Source organism: Peromyscus eremicus, chromosome 11 (genome assembly GCF_949786415.1).
Source record: "Peromyscus eremicus chromosome 11, PerEre_H2_v1, whole genome shotgun sequence".
Classification (NCBI taxonomy): Eukaryota; Metazoa; Chordata; class Mammalia; order Rodentia; family Cricetidae; genus Peromyscus; species Peromyscus eremicus.
The window spans coordinates 74,478,990-74,498,830 of record NC_081427.1 but is presented as its reverse complement, the minus strand read 5'-3'; the positions used below and the strand labels follow the sequence as shown (position 1 = coordinate 74,498,830).

The 19,841-nt window shown below is 38.8% G+C and overlaps 1 protein-coding gene across 1 annotated transcript in view; it reads left to right on the top strand.

The window, feature by feature from the left end:
- Skic3 (SKI3 subunit of superkiller complex) overlaps positions 1 to 19,841 on the top strand; it is a 107,405-nt gene that overhangs the window by 63,875 nt on the left and 23,689 nt on the right. Inside the window, exons 34-37 of the mRNA XM_059276585.1 lie at positions 2,511 to 2,564; positions 2,739 to 2,850; positions 4,538 to 4,666; positions 17,859 to 17,980. Of these exons, the coding sequence (XP_059132568.1) occupies positions 2,511 to 2,564; positions 2,739 to 2,850; positions 4,538 to 4,666; positions 17,859 to 17,980 (417 nt within the window). The remainder of the gene's footprint in view (positions 1 to 2,510; positions 2,565 to 2,738; positions 2,851 to 4,537; positions 4,667 to 17,858; positions 17,981 to 19,841) is intronic.

Here is a 19,841-nt window from a genome sequence, read left to right as displayed (position 1 = left end):
CTGAGTGAAGTACTCATTATGTGTGAGTTACTCTGCTACACATGGGTGTGTATTTTAATTAACAATAATGTGAAGTTTCTGTAGTTACTGTTTAGTTTCTGGAGCAGGAAGCTTGAGGCATTAAGTAACTTGTGCAAATCACAGTTGTTGATGGGTGACGGTATTCAGTTCCTCTCTAACTCTGGAATCGTCCCACTCCACTGTCCTGCCTTTCCTTTTAATCAGCCTTTATTTTATATTGACATACTTCTAAAGCTTTGTTTTAGCGTTTGTATTTTACAATTTGAAATGAAATGCAAGGTGTAAAATACCTGTGATGAAAAACCTTTGTGTTTGCTGTTGTTATTTTTGAGACTGAGTCTCACACAGCCCAAGCTGACCTGGAACTCACTATATAGTCCAAAGTGGCTTTGAACTCATGGCAATCCTTCTGCCTTGGGATTCTAAGTGCTGGGATTATAAGCATGAACTACCATGCCTGGCAAAATCATTCTTACAATTTCACTTTTTTTCTTAGGTAAAATGTTTAATAGTTGAATTTAAAATTTTTAGGTTTCAAATTGACCCTCTCAAAACTCTGGTGCTGCATGTTTTTCTTATTTTTAGTATTGATTTGCTTATTGAAACAGAAGCTTCATGGCATGCAGACATTTAGTATTAGGGATTATGGGGGTCTTAAGGAGCCTGTTTTCTTTATTTGTTTTTAATCATTGAAGGAAGTCAGGACAGGAACTCAAATGGGAAGAAACCTGGAGGCGGGAGCTGATGCAGAGGCCATGTGCTATGTGTTGGCTTGCTCCATATGGCTTGCTCAGCCAGTTTTCTTAAAGAACCCAGCACTACTGGCCCAAGGATGGGACCACCAACAATGGGCTGGGCCCTCCCTATCAATAACTAATTAAAATGCCCCACAGGCTTGCCTACAGCTCGGTCTTGTGGTGACATTTTCTAGCTGAGTCTCCCTCCTCCCAGATGACGCTACTGTGTCGGTCATGTGACCAGCCGGCCAGCCCACACACTTTCACTATCCATTACATTTCTATGCACTCATCTACCACAGAGAAACATGGAAATTCCGTGACAGTTCAAACTATAAAAACAATTAGCTTTATACTCTTCTTCATGACTCTCATGTCCTCGTCCTGTATTCTGTCCATTCTCATCACCTGATACCATCCTTTCTATCTGTTACACTGTACCTATGTGTATATTTGTTTACACAGATGTGTACATTACAGTCTAGGATCTGTAGACGGATTTCTAAAAGGTCTTATTAATAAAAACAAACCAGGAGGCAGATATTGGGGTAAATTCTGAAAAGTCAGAGAAGCAAAACAAACCACAGCCAAACTCACCTTGCCAACTCCTCATCAGATCCTGTTTCCTCAAACTGGAAGCCTCTGAGTCCTCACCCGAATGGATCTCAGCTGAACTGCTGCTAAAAGCCTAAAAGCCTAACAAACTTAGTTCCTGGTCTTTATATATAAGGTATATAAAGGCCTTATATACCTTTCTGATTCCTCCTATCACTTCCTGGGATTAAAGGCGTGTGTCACCATGCCTGGTGGTTTCCAGTGTGGCCTTGAACTCACAGAGATCCGAATGGATCTCTGCCTCCCAAGTGATAGGATTAAAGGTGTGTGTGCCACCATTTTCTGGCCTCTATGTCTGTCTAGTGACTGTTCTGTTCTCTGACCCCAGATAAGTTTATTAGGGTGCATAATATATTGGGGGACACAATATCACCACAAGGATCCACATATAAGGGAGAACATAGGGTTTTGTTTTGTTTTTTCTTTCTGAGACAGGATGACATTCTAAGTAAATCCATTTTCCTGTAAAATTTGTGATTCCATTTTTCTTTAGAGCGGAACAGTATTCCATTATATCTATCGTCTGTATATCTATCTGTCTGCCTTTCATTATCAGTTCATCTGTTGATAGACAGCTAGATATTTTCTAAGAATAAGCTATATTAGTTTGTTTTTTATATCCTTCACTCTCCTTTCTGCTGTTCTGTCTTTCTGCATTTTTAAAAAGTTGTTTTTAAGATTTATTTTATGTGCATTGATATTTTGCCTGTGTGTGTATGTCTATGTGAGGGTGTTGGATCCTCTGGAACTGGAATTACAGACAATTTTGAGCTGCCTTGTAGGTGCTGGGAATTTATCCTGGATCTTTTGAAAGAGCAACCATTGCTCTTAACCACTAAGCCATCTCTCCAGCCCTTTTTCAGCATTTTTATATTGTTAGGCAATACATACATTTACTTGGTGCCCCTACAAAATCGTCTTACTTTTGAACTTTGAGTATTTTAACAGCAAACGCGAAATGACCAAAGTAGACAGGTTTTCTATCTTAAAGCTGTAATAATATGTTGATATTTAGAGTTTATAAGGTATACATTTGCTAAAAATTGAGCTCCTCAAATGATTTAAAGGAAAGATTTTATTAGTCTTACGGTTTAATAGAAAGCTTTGCATTTGTCTAAATAATGTGTTTTGTTATAGGGAGGTGCTGTAGCTGGCATTGTGGCTCATATTCTGGATTCAAATCACGGAAAGGTTAGTTCTTGCTCTTATACAAAGGAAATATTTAACTTGTTAAATAGCATTAATGAGTCAGAATAATATCCTCATTGTTTTACAGTTTATGTCATATTAAATACAGGCCCTTTAGTCAGTTTTCACAAAAAGTGTGAAGAGAATTGATAAACAACTTTTTGTCTTCTCTTGTAGAAGGCATTATTATATACTGCAGTAAACCAGCTGGCCATGGGAAGCAATACAGCAGAAGATGAAAAAAATACTGCTTTGAAGACCATTCAGAAGGCAGCTTTCCTTTCTCCAGGTGAATATATTTCACTTCATTAATCCAGATGTCATCAATTTTGCATTTGTGGGTTAAAAGAACAAGGTTTGTATTTTTATGATACAAGAAGTTAGTAAGTTTTGGTTTTACTAAATTACTGGGCAAGCCTCAATGAAACATTTCACTATTAGGATAAGAACTTACACTGAATCAAGCTGATAATAGAAAAAAAAAAAGAATGTACATACAATTGTGTAAACGGACTGACGAGAATGTTTTCTTAGAGATACTTTATTATCTGTTACCAAAAATCTGAGTGACTTACGATTTTCAGGCTATTTTGTTTCAGTTTTTCATCATTCTGGTTTAGTGTGGTTTATCTATAGCTACTGAATTCCTTCCTGTAGTGTTGTTATGTGTGGTTAACTCTGGACATTGGGGTCTGTTGTGTATGGTGTGTCACTTCCTCTTTCTGTGACAAAGCCACTTAAGGCGGGCGGTTTAGTGTGGGTCATGATTTGAGGGTCAGTGCTCTGACAGGAGGAGGAGGGGGAGGAGGGAGGAGGGGGAGGAGGGGGAGGGGGAGGGGGGGCAGGCAGCTCAGCATTAGTCAGGAAGGAGGACGTGGAAGACACAGCGGCTGCTCAGCCCACGCGCTCTCTCTCTGTTGGACTGCCCCCTTAGCCCTCACGGTGGCACTGCCACATTCAGCATAGGTCTTTCCTCAAGTAGACATGCCTGGAAACACCCTCATAGACACACGCAAAGGAGTGTTTCCACGATGACTCTGAATTGCATCAAGTTAACAAGATTAACCGGTAGGTATGGTAACTGCTGGAAATGTGTAGTCTCACCTCAGCTAGCTGTTGATAATCCTAGCAGGCTTTATCATATTTATGCTGTTGACTTTATAGTTAAGGAGGAGTGTAGATTACCACCCCAGTGTGTTTCCATTGTTACTACTGGAAAATGTTAGCGGGCTAGAAGGTCAAGCTCTGTAGGGTTACAAACAATGTTTTACAGTTCTGTCTTAAATATGATCTATAGCATCAACAGTTGCCTTCCTCAGGAATACATAATCATAGATATAGCATCCACGTGGCATCATAAGACATCTTTCATGCTTTCTTCTTAGAACATAAATTCAGTGTTAAGTTTTTCCTTCAATTCTTATTTTTTGTAAGCATCAAAACCAAAGTGTGTTCACTTGTTTCTCCTTAAACTTAGCCTTTCAAACAGGAATAGAGTAATAAAGGTATGTGTATGCTAGAGACTTGTCCTCCATGTCTAGGGAAAGGGAATGAAATTGCACTCTCCATAGTAGCATAGCACTTTAGAACTGAGCCAGACAGGGATAGCCATGGGCACGAACAGAGCCAGACAGGGAGAGCCATGGGCAGGAACAGAGCCAGACAGAGAGAGCCATGGGACAGGAACAGAGCCAGACAGGGATAACTGTGGGCAGGAACTGAGCCACATAGGGAGAGCCATGGGACAGGAGCTTAGTAGACTACCCTTTTATGAGATGTTTAGGAATTTTACAAGTCTTGAAGGTTAAATATACCAGTTTATTTTGGGGAAACAAATTAGCTTTCCTTTAAGGAAATGTTTTTTTTTTCTTAAGATATAATTAATTTTTATTGGAAAAGACATAAACTTTTATTTATGGTAGTTTTGCAGCAGCATGTTGTGATGAACAAGCCTTCAAACAGTATTTCTTGTTTAGATGACCCTGCTGTCTGGGCTGGGCTGATGGCAGCCTGCCATGCTGATGATAAACTGGCTTTGGTCAGCAACACTCAGCCAAAGAGGGTGGATTTGCACTTAGCATTGCTGTCTGCTGTTTCTGCCTCACGTAAGTTTTAGTTTTATTTATTTATATTTTTAAATATTGTTTAAAAATGCACACAGTGTAGTTTGATCATATCCTTAACCCTCCCACAAGTCCTCCCAGATCCTCCCTCCCTACCCACCCAACTTCATGTTCTTTCTGTCTCAAAAAACAAAAAAACAAGAAAAGAAAACAAAAACCAAAAAGACAAAAACACTAAGCTATAAAAACAACAACAAAAAATAAAAATAAGCCAGGCGGTGGTGGCGCACGCCTTTAATCCCAGCACTCGGGAGGCAGAGCCAGGCGGATCTCTGTGAGTTCGAGGCCAGCCTGGGCTACCAAGTGAGTCCCAGGAAAGGCGCAAAGCTACACAGAGAAACCCTGTCTCGAAAAACCAAAAAAATAAAAAATAAATAAAAATAAATAAATAATAAAAATAAAAATAAAAATAAAACAAAAAACATGGAGTCCATTTTATCTTGGTCAACTACTCCTGAGCATGAGGCCTACTCTGGATTGTGGTCAATATACTCAGTCTCACTGCACTAGAGAAAGCTGCCTTCCCAGCAAATATCAATGTAAATAGCTTTTTGGTTAGGGATGGGGCTTTCCTTATTTGTGCTGTGATTTTGTCTGACTTGAGTTTGTGTCGGTCCTGTGCATGCTGTCACAGTCCTTGTAGATTCATATTACCAGCAGCCCTGATGTGTCTGGACACTTTTCCTTGGCACCATCCACCACCTCTGGCTCTTAGAATCTTTTTGTGTCACCTTCTGCAATGAACCCCAAGCCTCAAGGGTAGAGTTTGGTAAGGACAGTTCATTAAAAGCTGAAAGCTCCAAGGTCTCAACTGTCTGCACATTGTCCAGTTGTAGATCTCTCTGTTAAGAACTATCTACTGCAGGAAAAAAGCTGTTCTGACGAGGGTTGAGTAATGCACTGATCTATGGATATAGTGATAAGTCATCGAGAGTTACTTTATTGAATTGTGCATTTAGCAGTAAATAAAGTAGTAGGGTTTCCCTAGGACATATTACTTATCTAGTCTTAGGTTTTTGGTCTTATTAAATGTCAGTTAACTGTGAGTTTCATGGAGTGGAGTGGGCCTTAAATCCATTTATTAAAAAATAGTTAGTTGCTCCCGTAACATTTATGCCACTATTACATCAGTATATCTTGTAGGCAAGTTGCTGTTGTAGGTCACAGGGTTTGTAGCTTGGTGAGATTGATAGCTACTTTTCTCCTCTAGTAGTGTAAGTAGTACTTTCCAGCACGATGAATGCTAGCCAGTAGAGGTAAAGCTTCTAGTTGGGAAACAGCTACATTTCTCCATGTTTGATAATGTAGGTGAGTGGTGTCTTCAGCAATAGGGGCCTTGCTGTTATATGCTGGAGGGTAACCAATAGTATTGGCACCCTGTAATATTTGAGGGATTGGTCTATGGGACTTGATGTCTGATTGGGGTATTCTATTCCCCATTATATGGTAACACCATTTAAATTTCTTTTATATTAGGAATCTTCTAGAGTAGTAGTATCCATGTGGCTTTTCAAGAGACCTTTAGTGTTAGTTATCCCATATTCCCTCCTTTACCCTGCCTTCCCATTCTCCTTTCTGAAGTAGAATAGGTAGAAAATAGGTCCTGATTCACTGATTCATTTAGTGATTCACTTAAAGCACTGTTTGTATTGCCTGTTGTAGCCAGAAGTTTTCCTGTGTCCCACAGCCATTTGGTCCTAAATAAACACACAGAGGCTTATGTTAATTACAAGCTGCTTGGTCTATGGCTCAGGCTTACCGCTAGCTAGCTCTGACATCTTAAATTAACCCATTTCTATTAATCTATATTTTGCCCTGACCCCACCTTTCTTCGCTCTCTGTCTCTCTTGGATTTCCTGCCTGGCTATAACCTGCCTTGCCATAGGCCAGAAAAGCTTCTTCATTAACCAATGGTAGCAACATATATTCACAACATACAGAAAGACCATCCCACAGAATTTCCCCTTTTCTGTCTAATCAAAAAGGAAGATTTTAACTTTAACATAGTAAAAATGCATATATCAAAACAGTTATCAAGCAACAATTGCAGTTACAATATCTAGTCTATTTGTTTTGGGCAAAATTAAAGAAAACACTATCATCTCTCCTATATTTGTGACTTTAAAGTTTCATATCTAATTTACCTTTTATCATAACCAAGGAAAACTATAGTTATAACTACCTAGTCTTCAACTCCATCAAAGACCCCAGAATGGTATAATATTACCTGAGTAAACAGGAAGTGCATTGTAAGCAACTTCCAAAATTCTAGAAATGACAGAGACATCTGGCTGCCTGGACAGTCACCCTAAGTTCCTCTGTAGCGTTGGGGCGTCTATCTTCAGCCTACAGGCCTAGAGTCTCTAGCATACTTTTCAGTGAACCAGGAAATTTGAAGGACTGTTCTGCTTAATGGAAAAGTTCATCAGTCGCTTTTGTCTGTGTCCTGCAGAATGTCTGGCAATTTCTTCTGTGAAGCAGGAACATAAAGGACCATCTCGCCCTATTTTGGCAAAGTTCAGTGGTCATTTTCCCATGGGTCCTGCATGTCTAGTTTATACAACATACTGTCAAACAGTACAGGAAAGATCAGTTTCTTGCCCAAATGGCTAACCTTTTCTATATTGTAAGCAAACTCCATAACAAGTTTCTTTGATGCCCATCATCCTCTCTGAAGTAATTGGTGCTGCCAGGAGCAGACATGTCTCACTGTCCAGAAATGTCTAAGTTCCTGTCTTGAAAAACCAAAAAAAAAAAAAAAAAAAAAAAAAGTTCTTAAAATATTTTAAATGCCATATTCTGTAGGTCTTTGAAGTATTTGAAGATTATCTAATTGAAGTATATCTTTGTATCCCTAAAAACTTAACTAATGTGACTATAGGTATGATTATCATAGAAGACTAACTATTAATCTGTATTTCTTAATGATATATTACAATTTTAAATGAGTTGCATAAACATAATACCTTTAACAAGAGTAGAAATAGACATACAGTATAACGAAATTAACCTTAAATTTGTATTGATAAACCAAATCCATACCAATGTAAAGTATATTGAGATTAACAGTTGTTTTTTAGATCAAAGTAGATTCAATAACCTATCTTTTTTTTATCATTTCTCTATTATATCCCACTTTCTTCTTTTAGAAAAAGATTTACTATGACCAATAACAATTTTTAACCAAACCCCCTAAACAAAGACAAACATCCATAATCCATTTTTTGGGAATGTGGGTGTAGTTTTCTAGACTACTTCTTGCTGATTGAGGGCATTGGTAATCTTTAGGGGACCCTGAGAAAATTCAGGATTGTGGTCAAGTCCTGACTGTAGTAGTCTGTGAGAGTGAATCATCTCAGCTAGCAGCCTTGAAGCCTTTCTGGATGCAGAACTGAGAGGAAACTGCAACAGAGGTGTTCTGAACTGTTGGATCATCTGGGCCATCTGTTTCCATTAGAGATTTTTTTAGGGAGTCTTGCTAGATCAAACCATATTAACCTGGAAGCAATCCATAGGTTCTCATCTTCTGTGGAAAGAAAAGCAGAACCTCTTTTCCAAAGCAACATATCCTTAGACCCAAATTTTGAAGTCAAGATACCTTTAAGATGTATATGTTGGTTTATCTTAGCAGACCCTATAATCAAATGTCTCTCTGCAATTAACAATCCCAAAGACAACATAGTAATGTACAGTATCCAGACTCTCTGTATATTTTCCATCTTTTTGTGGCTTTTTTAAAATTACTCTTTCTTTTTTTAAGGACTTTCTTTACCTTTTTTCTTTTCTCTCTCAAGCCTATGTATATTTTTAAACATCTTGTAACTCGTTTAGAGTTTTTTTCCCCCATCTGAATCTGTTTTATTGTGTATCTTTAATCTTTTTCTGACCAGGAGAGTTTTTAAAATAAGCTGTGTGCCTTGGACAAAAAGCTTTGGTGGCTGGCTCTGCCCCACTCGGCTTCCCAACATGGCACAGGTACCAATGAGTCACAGGTACCTACGAGTCACACTTACCTCCCCAGTTCTGGGAATCAGTATAAAGTAGCATGGAGCTATGTTTTCAAGCCCACAGCTGTGCTCCCAATCCCATAGGCATCCTCACTGTATCACAGCCTGTGAGAGACAGAGGAGTCTGCCATGCTGCTGCTGAAGCCTGCTGCAACCAGAGGATGCGTCTCTGTACCATGGCCTGAAGTAGGAAGCTGTTCTTACTTTTCTTAGTTCCATTTTAGAACCTTTTTTTTAAGCTCTCAGGTTTTATGTGGACATTCTTGCCCCACATTGGGCGCCAGACGTAGCCAGAAGTTTTCCTGTGTCCTATAGCCATTTGGACCCAAATAAACATATACAGGCTTGTGTTAATTACAAGCTGTTTGAACTATGGCTCTAGCTTATTGCTAACTAGCTCTGACATCTTAAATTAACCCATTTCTATTAATCTGTATTTTGCCATGTGGCCATGGCATTACCGGTCTGCTGGCATCTTGTTTTTTGGGCAGCTGGATGGTGTCTGCCTTGACTCCACCCTTCCCTCTCTGCTTGGATTCCTCCCCTGGCTATAACCTGTCTTGCCATAGGCCATAGCCACTTCTTTATTAACCAGTGGTAGCAACACATATGCATGGCATACAGAAAGACCACCATCCCAAAGCTTAAATTGCTAACTGAAACAGAATGGCCTGGAGAAATAGCTGAAACAATGGGTTATTGCCCTTAACAACCTGCTGACTGCCATATATGTTTATGTAAAATCTTGCTTGATTGCCTACCTCACCTTGTGGTTTTAGATGATAAAATGAGACTGTTAACTGGATGCAGGATTGAAACCTTTCAGGAGCTATCCTGGCTTCGGTCCACTAGTGACCCCTCCTCTCTTCCACTCTCAATGGTGTCAGAGTACTTAGTCCAGAAGGAGTCCCACAAAATCCCCTTTTCAAGTAACTTGTAGAAAGCTTCTGTATACATGGATTAATTCAGATTCTACCAATGATCAAATCAAGAACATATAGCTTCAGTATTCATGGTTATAAAACATGTATTTATTTACCTACAAATTCTTTTTTTCTAAACATGATTGAATGACATTGTTGCTGTCAATTTTGAATTAACTGTTATTTGTTAGTAAATCAATTAAGAATACAAATCCTCTCTGATACTCTTTATGTAATTCTGAGTTTTGATAAATGACTTTTATCACGTCCTTTTTCTAAAAGATTTTCATTTCACATTCTTGCAGGGTAGGTTCACTGGCAATATAGTCATTCAATTTTTGTTTGAGAAAATATTTTATTTATTTTTTACTTTTTAAAGTATAATTTTGCAGGGTACAGAATTCTAATCCTTCTCCCCTTTTAAGTTTAAATATTTTACTTCATTCTCTTCTTCTGTAGTTTCTGAAGAGAATGCTGGATGTGGTCTTATCTTTCTTTCCCGCTCTGGCTTTTTGTTGTAGTTTTGCCTTATCTTTGATTTTCTATGGTTAGAAGACAACGTAGCTGGACAGAGTTCTGGGGCTTTGTTTTTGTCTGGTGTTCTCTGAGCTTCCTGACTGGTGGCTGTGTCTGACATTAATTTGGGGACGTCCTCAGTCATCATGGCTCTAAATGTGTCCCTTTCCTTTGCTCCTCCTGGCATCCCATCAGGTTTACTTAGATCTTTTGTATTGTCCCATAGTTTTTGAAAATTATATTCTGTTACATTCAGTATTTTTTTTCTCTGCTTTTCTGTTTGAATGATTTCAGTTGAGATATCTGCAGTTCAGGATTCTTTTTTCTGCATTCTCTGGTCTGTCAATAAGCCAATCATGAACACTGTTCTGTTAGATTTTTGGTTTCTATCTTTTTTTTTTTTTTTTGATTTTTTTCGAGACAGGGTTTCTCTGTGTAGCTTTGCGCCTTTCCTGGATCTTGCTCTGTAGACCAGGCTGGCCTCGAACTCACAGAGATCCGCCTGGCTCTGCCTCCCGAGTGCTGGGATTAAAGGCGTGCGCCACCACCGCCTGGCTGGTTTCTATCTTTTGTTGGTTCTGAGTTTTTCAGAATTTACATTGCTCATCTCTTGTTGCATGTTGTCTGCTTAATTAGTGAAAGCTTTTTCCATAATCACTGTTTTTCAATTCTAACAACTCTAGCATCCCTACCATAGTCCAGCATTCCTACAGTACTGACTGCAGTCCCAATGCTTGCTCTGTTGTACAAAATATGTGTTTTTGCACTTGAATCTTTTTTTCTTCCTTTATAGCTTTGTCATGGTTAAAGTAGCTGCTGTAAGCCTTTGGTAGTGTGGTAGTGAGGTGGGGTATGTTATGCATTTTGAGGTCCTGTGAGTAGGTTGTTTCTGTGACTCTGGTCTGTGAATACACAGTGCATCTCAGTCTATCCCTTTGCCCTAACTTGGGCAGAATAGGCCGCCTACAGTGGGCATGAACTGGCTATTGCTTTTCTTCCACCTAGGAAGCCTTTAGTGGAAAACTAATTAATTTCCCCATCTTTGCCAATAAACAACAGAAAATTAACTGGGAAATTCCAACCAACCCAGACCAAATAAGCAAGTCCAAATGAAAATTGGGAAATATTTTTAAGTGAGTTAATCTTTCCACAGTGTGTCAGAACTTTATAACATGACAAGAGCACAGCTTAGAGGAAATTTATAATATTGAATGATTACATTAGGAAAGGAAAAGGGCTCCCCTCAGATTAGTGATGACAGCTGTCTTCAGAATCTAAAAAAGCAATAATCAATTAAGTCCAAAGTAAGACCAAGAAAGAAATGATGACGATAAATAGAAATCTGTTAGATAAAACAGAGAAAAATCAGGAAAATAAAAAAGTGTTATTAATTTATTTTTTGAGAAGAGCAGTTGTTGTCCTTATTTAAATTTTTGTTGCCTTTAAGCCACAGCTGTCCGAATCAGCAACTGCAACTCCTCCACTACCTACCGGTTAAACTGCAAGGGCCATAGCCGGAGGGAATTCAGTTCCCTCCAGTTCCAACTCTTACAAATCTATGAAGGGAACTTAACTAAACCTCTGTCCCTCCAAAAGAACTGAAGATTCAAAGGTTAAGGTGGAATTCTTCTCTTCAGAGGGGCTGAATAGCAAGTAGCTTACCTCCTCTCCTTGCTTGCATTGTCCAAAAAGCCCTCATGCTTCTCCTCACCCCTCCTTATAAACCCTTTTTCACCTGGCTCCTCCCTACCAATTCCTGTCAGCTAGTTGCTGACTCGGCCTTCTGACCACAAGTGAATTTTAGTTAATCAAATACATCTCTCTTTTTTTTTTTTTTGGTTTTTTTTTTTCTTTGTTTTTTTGAGACAGGGTTTCTCGTGTAGTTTTGTGCCTTTCCTGGAACTCGCTTTGGAGACCAGGCTGGCCTCAAACTCATAAAGATCCGCCTGTCTCTGCCTCCCGAGTGCTGGGATTAAAGGCGTGCGCCACCACCGCCCAGCTCAAACACATCTTTAACTTTAACATAATAAGACTGTACACAGTAAGAACAATTATCAAGTACAGATTACATTCACAATATAATGAATTCCAGTTCGTTTGTGTTTGGTAACTTAAAGAAAATACTCCATTACCTATCCCATCTTAATGAGTCTAAAGTTTTATACCTAATTTATTGTCTGTCTTAACTAAAGAAAACTGCAGCTATATCTAGTCTTCAATTCCATCAAAGACCCCAGAAGGATATAATATTTGAGTAAACAAAAAGTACAGTGCAAACAACTTCCAAAACTGTAGCAATGACAGAGACATTTGACTGCCTGGACAGTCACTTGTGGGGCGTTTACCCAACCACCCCCACAGTTCCCCAGAGTTTTCTTGAGTGCGAGCAGCAGGAAATATTAGATAGAAGGATTTATTGCGGAGAATATCGCGGAGAGAAACAGATAGAAAATAAAGGATAGCCTCGAGAGGGCCTTGAACCTATTCCAACGGGCCCCGACTGTCTCTGCCCCAGGGTTTTTATAGAGACGCCAAGGGGTGGAGCAAAAGACCTCCTCCCCCAGCACAGCCAAGTGCAGACCATCCCAGACACCTGCACTTAGGCCCGTGGTCTAATCATCCTCTATGTGGACCTGCTGGGGAAAGCCACGAGGAACCCGAGAACGGGCTCCCACAGTCACTCAAAGTTTTTTCTGCAACATTGGGGCATCCATCTTCAGCCTACAGGCCCATAGTATCTGGCAGACTTCACAGTGAAGCAAGAATTTTGAAGGACTGTCCTGCCTTGTTTTGGCAAAGTTCAATAGTCACTTTCTTCTGTGTTCTGCATGTCCAGTCTGCTTAGCACATTGTCAGCAGTCAAAGGCAAGAGCAGTTTCTTTCCTCAGTGACTAATCTTACCACAATGAAAGCAAACTCCATAAGGAGTTGCTTCAATGTCCATCATCTTCTCTGAAGTAAATTGGTGCTGCTAGGAGCAGATGTGTCTCATTGTCATGAAAAACTTTAAAATAACAAAACATTTTAAATGTTGTATTCTATAGGTCTTTGAAGTATTTGAAGACCATCTATCTAAAATATATCTATTGTAACAAATTCTCCCCAGGTACCTGCCATGAGGAGATTTCTATCAGGGTCCAGAACAGAAGCTACAAGCGGCTAAGGATTCTAATCTGAGGGATAGCAAATGAATCCAAGTACACTGAGTTCTTTAGTCCATTCACTTTATTCTTCTAAGTAAATTATGTCTACACAGTTTCTTTTCTGTTCTCTTACTTAGCTCCTCTCAGTCCTCCTGCTCTCAGTCCCTTCTGCTGTTCTCTCATCTTTATCTAATTCTTTCCATCTCCGTCCTCATGTTGTTCTTCTCAATCAATTCACTCAGTGCTGTGCAGGAACCAGTACGTATACCCAAGCAATGGTTCTTTGGCAAAGCAATTCAAGGCTTGGAGTTTTCAGGGTCTCAGAGAGAGGTGATAAGGATCCACACATAAAGCAATAATTGTCAGCTTCCAATTATAAACCAAAAGGGGAGTGACTAAAGGGAGTTCTCTGGTAGGGTCAACTAAAGGCTAAGATCAATTAGGGGATTCTAAAAAGTTTTGTGTATATAACCCAGGGCGAAGGTAAGGAGTTGAGAATTTAATTGCTAGTGGTTATTTTCTCTATCTGTGGGTGAGATGAGCTAATGTTTATCTATCTGCATTTGTCCTTGGAAAAAGGTATCTTAGCTGAAATACCTTTGTCTGGAGAATGGCCCTGGCCAGGTTTATGTTAATGAAAAATAAACACAGCTGGGGACAGTCATCCAATTACCCCAAATGTATAGGGAAAGTTGTGCCCAAGATTGAGATGCAATCGTGAGATTACATGTACATATAACATGAGAATGCACGGTAAATGGAGAGAATCATGGCTGTTAGTACACAAGAAGTTTACAATAAGAAGCAGCCAGTTCATTCCAAAGGCAGTAATTCCATAACGCCTTGTGTGATAGTTTCCTCTAACAGAACCCTTAGTTCTGATAGGTTGACCTATCTGAACTAAGTTCTGAACTCTAGTTGTCACCTGCTGTATACTCCCATGGTCTTTAGCTACCAGCAGCTCTCAATACTATTTAACCTAGAAAACATACCTAACATATCTATAAATTTGATTGTTATGAATGACTATAACTACTGACCTATGTTTTTTGATTGTCTTATGTAGTTTATAATTTGCTTTCAAAAACTAGAATTCTACCTTACACTCCAAATGAACTGCATAGATACAATACCTCAAACAAAAATAGAAACATACATACAATATGTTGTAACAAAAAAAACTAAATTTTTATCAATATATAAAAATCCTTTAAACAAGAGTAGAAACATATATATAGTGTAACAAAAATAACTTTAAATTTGTATCAATATTCTATATTCTCCTAAATGATAACAAACATCCACAAACCTCCAAATAAACAAAACCACCCATACCCCACACTCTTAGAAATGTTGGTGTAGGTTTCTCCATACTTCTTCCTGCTGTCTGTGGACAAAGTATCTTTAGGGTCCTAGAGAGAAAATTTTTAAATAATGACCTAGTCCTGGGAAGACCGGCAGTAACCTTTGCTGATAGATATCACCTGTCAAGTCTCAGGAGCTCTCGCCTGATCAAACCTGATCAAACCTATTAATCCTGAAGGAATTCACACCCTCTCATCTCCTGGGGGAACAAAACTCCAAAGCATTTTTGATTTCCATTTGACAAATATGTTTTTTGACTTTTTAAAAGTTAAGGTATTCTTAAAATATCTAGGCTGGATTATTTCAGCAGCCTTTTCAATCCTATGTGTCCTAGCATCTGTCTTTTGCTCTTCAGCATCAAAAAAATTGAAAAGCAACACAATACTAACTAGGATCCAGACTACCTGTGTATTTCCCATCCTACATGGCCTTTTTCTTTTACTCTCTCTTTGAAGACATTATTTTATAAACTATTCATTTTTTTTTATGACTATAACCTTTTCCTTTTTTTAAGCCTACATACATTTTTAAACACACTGTAACCTGTTTAGAGGTTTTTCTGTCTGGACCCCTTTTATTGTGTCTCTTCCGCCAAGCTGTAAACTGCTAACCCACACTGGATTCTCTATGAGCAGCTCTCAGCCGGCTCCACTCACTTGTCAGATTGTGAAAACCAAGCATGAAACTCTAGGCCAGCTGGTGATTTGTCTGACCATGAACAGCATTCCACCTTCCTAGAGCTCTGGAATACCAATGCTTGCACTATGGCAGACGTGTTTACTTACTTTTTTGTTCCTACTTACAACGTACTAGCTGCTCAAGGGTAGCAGAAACTGTTCAGCCGAAACTCTTAAAGGAGCCGTACCCCGTTTTGTTGTTGTTGAGCTTTCTCAGGCTCTGGATGGATAGTTAAGCCCCAAGTTGGTATACCATATTGTTGTATTTTGTTTTTAATTATTACTTTTTTGGGGGCCCTCCACCCAGCTCCCAAATAAATCACACATGAAGGCTTAGTCTTAATTATGAATGCCCGGCCTTAGCTTGGCTTAATTTCTAGCAAGCTTTCCTTAACTTAACTTACTCCATCTATCTTTTGCATCTGGGCTTTTCCCATTCTCTTACTTCTGTAAATCTCACTCTTACTCTGTGGTTTGCTGTGTAGCTGGGTGGCTGGCCCCTGGAGTTCTCCTCCTTCTCTGGCTCCTTCTTTCTTTCTTCTCCCAGATTTCTTCTTCTATATATACTCTCTGCCTGCCAGCCCCGCCTATCCTTTCTCCTAGCCATTCAGATCTTTATTAGACCATCAGGTGTTTTAGACAGGCACATAACACAGCTTCACAGAATTAAACAAATGCAACATAAACAAAAGTAACACACCTTAAAATAATATTCTGCAACAAGCAATATAATTCATAAATCTGTAGCTATATGATTCAAAAAAAAGAAGATAGGATACTAGCATTTGAGTGAAAGTATGTCACTATATCTGTTTACATGTTAATAATATTTCTGTAGCAACTTCATTCCCTGGAATTGGACAACTCAGAGAAAATAATAAAATTCCATAAGACACAAAGTTTACTTAAGCAGAAATAAATTCAGTAGGTACATGTCTATTAAAGATTTCCAGATTGAAACCTCACAAAGAAAACTGTAAGACCAAATGATGTCACTGATGAATTCTGCCAGATACTTAAGGAAGAAGTAATACCAGTTCTATACTAACTTTTCTAGAAAATCACAGAGATGGAAATGCTTTTGAATATCTTCTGTGAAGCCAGCTTTCTTCCAGGACCCAAACCAAAGACATTGAAAGAACAGGTCAGGACTGAGCAGTGTCTGAGAACAGAGCAGGACTGAGCCCTAGCATGCATGATGAAATTCCTAACAGAACCGTAGCATTTATATCCAACAACACATAAGAAAGACAGTGTATCACACTCAGGTGTGGTTTGTACCAGGAATTTGAAAATGGGTGCAGTTTACATTAATATTTGTAAAAGGTACCATCCCTGTGAAGTTATAGAAAGTAAATCTGATTAGGAATTTCCCAGCAACAGAGAATAAGGGGTTGGGGTGAGTTGGAAACAGGAGTTGATTACACAAGGCAGGAGGCAGCTTTTGCTGATGATAAGTTTGTGTTTTACCTCAGCTGTGGGGTCCATCCATCAGTGCATGAGGGTGTGGAGCTCCAGAGTAAGCGTGTTTCCATCAGTGCATGAGTGTGTGGAGCTCCAGAGCAGACATCTGTCCATCAGTGCATAAGGGTGTGGAGCTCCAGAGTAGGCTTGTGTCCATCAGTGCATGAGTGTGTGGAGCTCCAGAGCAGACATCCATCCATCAGTGCATGAGTGTGTGGAGCTCCAGAGCAGACATCCATCCATCAGTGCATGAGTGTGTGGAGCTCCAGAGTAAACATCTGTCCATCAGTGCATGAGTGTGTGGAGCTTCAGAGTAGACATCCGTCCATCAGTGCATGAGTATGTGGAACTCCAGAGTAGACATCCGTTCATCAGTGCATGGGTATGTGGAGCTCCAGAGTGACATCTCTCCATCAGTGCATGGGTATGTGGAGCTCCAGAATAGACATCCGTCCATCAGTGCATGAATGTGTGGAGCTCCAGAGTGACATCTGTCCATCAGTGCATGAGTGTGTTGAGCTCCAGAGTAGACATCTGTCCATCAGTGCATGGGTGTGTGGAGCTCCAGAGTAGGCATCCCTCTATCAGTGCATGAGTGTGTGGAGCTCCAGAGCAGACATCCGTTCATCAGTGCATGGGTGTGTGGAGCTCCAGAGTAGGTGTGTGTCCATGAGTGTATGAGTGTGTGGAGCTCCAGAGTAGACATCCATCCATCAGTGCGTGAGTGTGTGGAGCTCCAGAGTAGGTGCAGCTTATTTTACTTCAGTTACAGTGTAAAAGTCGCTCATTGTTTTTCAGTGAATTTTCCTTATTACTATACAGGATATATATTTAAAATCCCAGTCAGAAGTATTTATGGTAAGTCTGTGGTGTTCTGGTGGTATACTCCTGTAATTATGAGATTCCAGAGATGTGAGTTTAAAGTCAGCCTAGGCTTTATAGACTCTATCTCAAAAAAAAAGTGTGTAAAGTGTAGTTGTGATAATTGTTAGCAAATGTTCCCCCCATGCCACATTGAGAGCACATTATATACAGCAGAAGACAATAGCATTCATCTTTTTTTGTTTGTTTATTTACAGTTAAGGACAAAGAAAGTTTGCAAAATTACAACCAGTCACTTGAAAAGTGGTCTCTCTCACAAGCTGTCACTGGTCTAATTGACACAGGAAAAATATCTGAAGCTGAATCTCTGTGCACAAAGGTACTATTATGGAATTATACATTGAAATGTGTGTGTTTTTGTCCTACCTAAAAAAAGTGAGAGGGGGTATTTAATGAGTGCATGGTGGTGGTGATAACAAGCAACATTTATTGGTTACTTGCTCCATGTCAGTCATTCTATTTAACATTATTGTTTCTGGGCTTTACAACAATCTGTGATGTACACGTTTATGATTGTTGGCCTTTTTACAAGTGAGAAAGTCCATATTTGACGAAGGTTAAGTATTTGCCCAGAAGCTCACAGCAGCTAGAATTAGGTTGCTAGTACTGTACCACAGCTTTAACCCTCACGGTCTCCTTTTTTAAAAGAAATGCTATTATTTATTTATTTATTTATTTATTTATTTATTTATTTATTTATTTATTTATGTGTATGCATGTGTATCTGTGTATGAGGAGGTCATAGGGGTATCCTGGTGCTGGAAGAATAGCTTTTTTAAAAGAAATGCTATTATTTATTTATTTATTTATTTATTTATTTATTTATTTATTTATGTGTATGCATGTGTATCTGTGTATGAGGAGGTCATAGGGGTATCCTGGTGCTGGAAGAATAGCCAGTTGTGAGCTGCATTATATGGGTGCTGGGAATCAAACTCTGATCCTCTGCAAGATCAATATGCTGTCTTAATCACTGAGCCGTCTTCGCAGCCCACCTCCTAGACTCTGAATAGACATTTTAATTTTGTTTAGGGTGTTCATTTCTTTAGTTTCTGGTTACTCCTTTTAGAATACAGCGTTTCAAGGATCTGTTCCCTTTTCCAATTCTGAAGCAATAGAGTGACTATGGAGATTGCTGACTGGAACTATTCATTCATCACCATGCACTAGCATTGTGGGGCTCTCTTCTTGCAAGTTCTGTGGATACATTCTTACATTCTTAGCATCTTTCTTGACACGTGGTTGGGACTCAATAAATACTTATTTAGTCAGTAAATCATTTTCATGGACCTACTAAAAAGGAGAGAGTTTTAAATATGGCCTTTTCTTTGAATGCTTGTGTTTCATAAATACCAGAAAGAGTGTGTTGTTCTCTTAGAAATGGTCTTTGGGAGAGAAACAAATTTTACAGAGAGATAAAAATGGTTTTTCGTGATCCCTTTGGTCCTTGAATTCTTTGAAAAGCAGAATAATATATTTTCTCTTTCATGTAAAGAATTCTATCTGCTCTAAGTCCAGGACAACGTATTAATTATATTGTGGGTGTTGAGTAGACACCAATTAGCAATTGTAATGTGTTTTTTTTTTTTTTTTTTTTTTTTTGCTAAAATGAGGAATGCTTTATGAGCCTTTCCTTTTCATTTTACTGTTTCAGTATCTGTTAGAAGAACACTGTCAAATACACTTTAGATATATGTTGGACTGTGATCTAATGAGAAAACAACGTTCTCTTAAGAGAAAGCAATACAGAGTATTTTGACTACAGAAGAGTTGGAAGTTTGCCAGCCTGCTGAGCTGACATTTTAGAAGAAAATTCTAATGATTCTGATTTGATCATAATATATGTTATATGTATTGAGTTATGGTGCTGTACTCCATAAATAAATACAAATCATATGTTAATCATAGAGTGTGGTATGTCCACTGAAACAGTGATAACCTTTACTTTTTATATTTCTTGGGTCAGTTTTATATTCAGAACCTAAGTTTTTTATTAAAAAACCAACTTAACAGGGCATATTAAATCTAAACTAAATGACTCAACTACTACATCACTGTTACTTATATGAAAGATTATTTAATTGTAGGCTTTGGTATCCCAGGCTGTGCAGCCTTTTGTTTATTTAACTTTTATGCCTGTTTTCACTATAGCCAAAAAAGGTTCAAATTAAGGAAAAAAC